The sequence below is a fragment of the Melanotaenia boesemani genome, chromosome 23, assembly GCF_017639745.1.
Source record: "Melanotaenia boesemani isolate fMelBoe1 chromosome 23, fMelBoe1.pri, whole genome shotgun sequence".
NCBI classification, from domain to species: Eukaryota; Metazoa; Chordata; class Actinopteri; order Atheriniformes; family Melanotaeniidae; genus Melanotaenia; species Melanotaenia boesemani.
In genome coordinates this window covers 17,919,127-17,925,126 of record NC_055704.1, presented here as the reverse complement: position 1 = coordinate 17,925,126, position 6,000 = coordinate 17,919,127, and the positions used below count along the sequence as shown (strand labels likewise).

Below are 6,000 nucleotides of genomic sequence, written 5' to 3'. Positions count from 1 at the left end.
CTTTATCCACTGTAATACCAACACAATGGTTGCAAATAACGTTTTTTCAGTATTTTATAGTGTGTTCAGTAGATAAGATAAGAGCTACTTGAAAAACTTTCAAATGATAGGTGCCAAAGTCAAAAACCTAAACTTTTATTGAAGTAATTTCCACAATTCTTATAAAATATCACCAACAAGGTACCAAAAAATTACATACACACATAGGCTACTGTGTGATTGTAATGAGACATACACATGTTGACAGTAATGTAAATGTATGAGGAAAGTGGGCCATAGCTTAGCAGACCATTATAATTAATTAAGTAGTATTTTATTATTATTAGTATTATACGTTTTGTTTAAATGTCTTCAAATATAAAAACTGATTTGTCTTAAAGCTAAAGTGTGGATTTTATTTTAGACAATTTAGGGCCACATTGCATTAGCCTACCCTTGGCCTAAACTTTTTTCATTATAGGCTACTGCCTTTTCAGAAGGTCTGTTTTTATTTCTTTATCTCTTTACTTTTTTGTTTTTTTTTTACACTGTATTTGGTTATACAGCACTGGGCAGCATTAAACCAGCTTATAGGTTTTAATTATGAGAAAATTATGTTCTGTTTGAAAAATTACTACAAATAAAATACATTTATGCTGTAGACATGAGCTTTTAAAATTTTACCGCTTTGATTTAAAAGTTTTTGAATATTTTTGGAATAATTAAGCTCGGGACTAAAGATGAAGAATATACTGCATCCGTTGAAACACCGATTAAATTTTATTTTCTGCATCTTAATGGCACAAATTAGAAAAAATAAATCTCGCAAGACTTCCAAGTGTAATGACTTCGTTTTCATATTTCCTACAGATCGTAAAGGCAGCACGTCTCCGTACCACTACGAGCAGGAGCAGCAGCAGCAGCACCGACGCTTTCTCCTTCTTTAACCTAAACAATGCCTCCTACTACAGACCGGGGGAAAGCACACCAATAGAATGCGTTACACAGACCCCAAACCCAGCATTTCGCCACTAATCCGACCACTTACTTAAATGTGCCCACCGTAACCATGTGGATACCTACAGAACAAGAAAAATACGGCGTCGGTAAGTTTATCACCTTTTTAAAATTATTATTATTATTTAACTGCTCTCCTCTGTTTGCACTCGCATGCCGTTGTCGGGCATGAATGTTAATTTTTGGATGGGTTTCATGAGGTAAACTGGGTCTATGATTGATGGTTTCCAACACTGACAACAGCTACTGTGAGTGATTGTTTTTATATAAGGGTACATCAACGCTCTTTCGAGTAGTCTATGATAAGAGCTTGGATTTTATTTGAATACCACATTGCAAAGCAGGATCGTTGCTTTGACCTCCACCGGTTTTCCATTTGCTACTGCTACATTTTTATAGTTTTTTTTTTATACATTATTATTTTTCATGTTTTGCCCCATTATTCCTTTGCATTGCCACGTTATGAACTACTGAGCTATTTAGGATCACCATCGCACTGTTTTCGCTCCTGCTACTGCTTCGCTTGTTTGAATGAGAAAGCTTGCTTCATTCTCAGTGTGTTGCATCAGAATATTTTGCCCAAACATGTACTAATTCTTCGAAAGGGAGTCCCATCTGAGGGTGAAATAAAATAAAATAAGTGACAGAGGGGTCATCGTTAACCCTGCCGTGTTTGAGTCTGAAATTGCTCTGGACCTTCGGAGGTCCTGGAAATGTCTGCATCTTACAGTGCATTGTTCCAGACAGTGGAAAGCTCAGGATCAAACAGTTATTTGAGACAAACAAGCAACAAAAACGCAACCAGAGCCAAATATTGCGAGAAAAGCCACACAGACTTGTGTTATGTTGACATGTCCTTGTTGCCTTAATGATTATTATTATTATTTAAAAGAAAAAAAAAAAAAAAAAGAAGTGGGCGCTCATTGAGATATGGCCGCTGATAGGAGGCTTAAATGTCTCATAATAACATTCCCTGGAGATATCGTCTGCTCCATGTGTGATGCAGTGGCTCCTACATGCCTCAGCAGTCTGTGAAAATGAGCCAGTCATGGTTTTGTAGTTTTTGCTAAGAAGTGGCTTTAAAATTAAACTCTTACAACCAATCAATTTTATTTTTTCTATCCCAAGTATTTGCTTTATATAGTTACAAATGTTGCCAAATGTCCAAAAAAATCCACAAGGTGCTGTCTTGCCAGAGCAATAGATGGTCAGTGAAGCATGGTGAACCAGAAGCCAGTTGGCCTCTCAGTGTCACACTCTGTGGTCATTTGACTACTTTGCAAAATTTTCCCCTGGTTCAGATTTGTTTCCCTTCCTTGTACATGTAAATGCTAAACATCTAACCCAAGGCACTTTGCTGTTACAGAATATTTAATCCTGCGCTGGCCACAGTTCTCTAGAGCCTGCAGGCTCTGTGTTTTAATAGGGCCAAATAGATTTATTCCATTTAGCTACTTAAACTCATACCCGCTGTCAAAGTTCACTTGGCTGCATAAAAAGAGGACATTTTTTTTTAAAGCTAAATACTCAGCGTTGTCCCCAGACTGTTAGACGGTGCCCATTTAATTGGATTAAGGTTCTTTATCCTTTTTTTTTCTCACAATAACAGCAATAAGACCCTTTTAATTGGCTGTGATTTATTCTTTAGGACGTGTTGGCAGCATGTTTGTGACCTGTTTCTTTTTGAGGAAGGAACAAGTGTGTTTTCCTGTTGTGAAATGCCCTTTGCATTGTTCCCAAATTTGCACACATATGCACGAGAAGCATGCACACACAAAAAATATACAGTAGGAAGCTGTTCAGTGATACAAGTTAATTTTAGGTGTGATAATGGTGACTTGAAGACATTGGCTTGAGCAAGTTAAATGGATGGAGTCCTGGGGTTAGCCAGGGTGATGGTTTTTGAGTCTCTGTCAGTGCCTGTGAGGATTTTATTCATTCTGTTGGCTCAAGTGAATCAATACAGACTTAAAAGAAAGTATTTGGTGCTTTAAATGATATCTAAGGGTCAGGTTATAGGAAAGTTTCTATTATGTTGCCTGAGCATTTGTATTTTTGTTCAGTGTCCACATTTGAAGGAAAAGGTATCATTAGATCTCAACACAAACTGTGCACCATAGCTCATGCTTTCAGAGGCTTTCACATGCTTTCTGTGTGGTTTAAACATGTGCATTGCAGGATTAAGAGGCATGACGAAGCAAAAAATCAGATTAGCTAGTGTACAAATTGTTTGCTTATTTAGCTTGGAAAAATATCATTGTAACAAAATAGCCTTATTCCAGTCATGACCGTTGATCCTCACCTCGGTGCCAGAAGGAATCTTCAGTACCTTTCCTTATCTCTCTAGAACCTTCAACTAAACATAACCTGGAATATTATAGCACTAAAATTGCACCTCACTTGAGTTGACATCTGTTTTTACTTTCTGATATATTTCCATTCATGGATATCCTTGCAGGAGAATATCTTAAATATCTAAATATTGGTACAAGCAAGTCCATGCGTTAGCCATTTTAAATGTGATCTCCTCCAGGTTCTTTCAGCGAACATTTTATCCTTTAGGAGGCTGGCTAACTTAAAAGGCTCGAAATTCCTTGATTCCTTGCAGGAACATTTGATCTCTGACCAAATCGGGATGAGATCAGAACGTCTGTCTATATAATTGGATAGTTGCAGCTTTTGATGTCGATTTTCCTTCCGAGGAGAACGGGACCCAGGCACAACGGGAGCCACCGCTATTCATGAAATATGAATGTGCTTGCATCGAATTGATATTACGGTGCCTATTAGCCCACCAGAGGAATGATTAGTAGTTTTTAAGCTGAAACAAGCTGATGAGATGATGTTAATATCATCTAAGGATGAGGTCGCAGTTGAAAAGAATAGGTAGAGGCATGAGGTCATGATGATGATTTGAAATGCTGAATCTCTGATGACAAACATACCCAAAGATGTCTGTCCAATAAACTATAAGTACACGAAGGCAAATCTGTCACAAGTATCACAGAAGACAAACAGTCAGTGGCCACAGAAAACACTTGAGGCTGAATGATGTCGTGTTTATGAAGAGTAGATGTTAGACATAGTGAAGCCTTTCTCCTCATTAAGGCCCTTTGATACAACCAATCAAGCATGTCATTGCTCATCATAATTTGGACAAGTAATTAAACCATTTTAACGAGCTGCTTCAGATCTGTTTGTGTGCAAGCGAAATTCTCTGCCAGTGGTTGATTGGAGGAGCTTGATTTACAATGCAGTCCCTCTTTCTTTCTTCGAGTGCTGTGGAAAGAGAAGCTAACGCCATCAGATAAAGACAGAATGGAGCGGCGGTCTAACTGAGTGCTCCTGCTTGAGGCCTGGCTGAAGTGGAGGGTGAGCATTGGACCTGGGGCTTGCCTGTTCTCCCATGGCTGACATTGCTGGTCCTTCCCTTAGGAGGGTGTCGCTGTGGTTGATGGGTGGATGGAGGATGGAGGGGGGTGTTGTGATGGGTGGTTGAGGCTGCTGGCGCGTGTCAGGGGTGGACTCATTGTCGGGGCTACTGCCTTGCCCTGTTACCCTTAAATTCAACCCCTCCCATATCCCCTCCTCTCCACAGGGGATTAGCAGGTTGTTTCGAAGGGGGCCCTGAGGCCCATTCCACCATTATACCCATGATTTCTTAATGCAGCAAGCCCCAGAGTGATGTATGGGAAATGGTGGGGGGAGGGGGCGTGGCGAGGTGAAGCCTACCAGGTTGTAATTGCGTTGTCTCCATCTGCAGAGATAGAGCCAGCTTTCCTCTCTGTGCACACAAATATACACATACCAGCCCAAGAGAATCCTTCAGAGGAGGCTTCTTTGTGAAGAAAACAAATGCACAATATACAAAAAAGAGATAACATCAACGCCTCCATATGCATGCTGTTAAATGGTTTGTGCACAACATAAAGGTTAGATAAATCTACATAGACATGTGACATATGACGGGATGTGCATTTATTCATCACTGATTCACCGTGACAATAGCTACTGTTGCCTAAACATGGAACTAGACATGAGGAAAAAGTCCTGCTCCATTATTCAATTAAATCATGCTTCATTTACTATGAAGCCCCTCGTTTATAAAAAAAAAAAAAAAAAAAAAAAAACAGCCAAGCACCAAGCCGCAAAAACATTGTCTGTTTCTGATCAGCAACCCTCAGTTCAGGAAATGGAGATGGTTGTGTGATCTTGGCTATATTTTTTGGGAATTAAAATGGTTAACCTCCCCGCAGCTTCTCCTTGGTCTCCACAAAACGAGGGATGCTCTTGAGTATCCCATTGGCTTGGGTGACATGTTCAAACGAATATGCTGTAATTGCCTGTCCACATCCATGTGTAATTTTGAGACCGGCAGCTCAGGGGGAGCTTTCCTGCATTTCCTCTGCACTGGCAGCCTGTAGCATGTCCTCATTGTTGGAGAGGAAGCTTCTGCTCAGAGAGCTAAGGGGTTACCAGTTAACCAGAATGCATATGGTTATTCTAATGGTCATTAATAAAGTGTGGCTTCACATGAATTTTTGGTCACACAGACATATTCTTCTCTAAATCTATGGACTAATTCCTCTATTGATCAATTATTACTAGGTCTTTAAAATATCCAGCCCAAAGATTAAGGGAAATCTCTTAACTGATGCAATGTAAATGTGGTCTATTGGCAATCACCCTGAATTTATTTCAGATGCAAATACTTGCAAAACAATCTTGCAGTTGGCGACTGCAATAAATTTAAATATTAAAGCGGCTTGCCTTTGGCTAGCGTTGCTGTTATGAAATACTTTGTGCATGATGTGGATCATGTCAGCAGTTCCCTTTTCCTCGATATCAATCCGCGGTCCCTGTGTGAGAGAGGTTAATGGGATATGTCCTATTAGGAATTCAGCAGCTTAACTGATCAGTAGCGCCCCTGCAGTGTAAGCAATGGAGGAGTGATGCAACATGTGTGTGGGTGTGTGTGTGTTTTGTTGTTGTCTGTGTGGGGTG

At 39.8% G+C, this 6,000-nt stretch overlaps 1 protein-coding gene across 6 annotated transcripts in view; it reads left to right on the top strand.

Annotated features, from left to right (window-relative positions):
- The first annotated feature begins 884 nt into the window (after nt 1–884).
- The window catches only part of dock4b (dedicator of cytokinesis 4b), a 111,107-nt gene continuing 105,991 nt past the window's right edge, over nt 885–6,000 (top strand). For all 6 annotated transcript variants that reach the window (XM_041977704.1, XM_041977701.1, XM_041977703.1 and 3 more), the window contains exon 1: nt 885–1,085. In XM_041977704.1, coding sequence (XP_041833638.1) covers nt 1,049–1,085 — 37 coding nt within the window. In that variant the 5' untranslated portion in view covers nt 885–1,048. The remainder of the gene's footprint in view (nt 1,086–6,000) is intronic.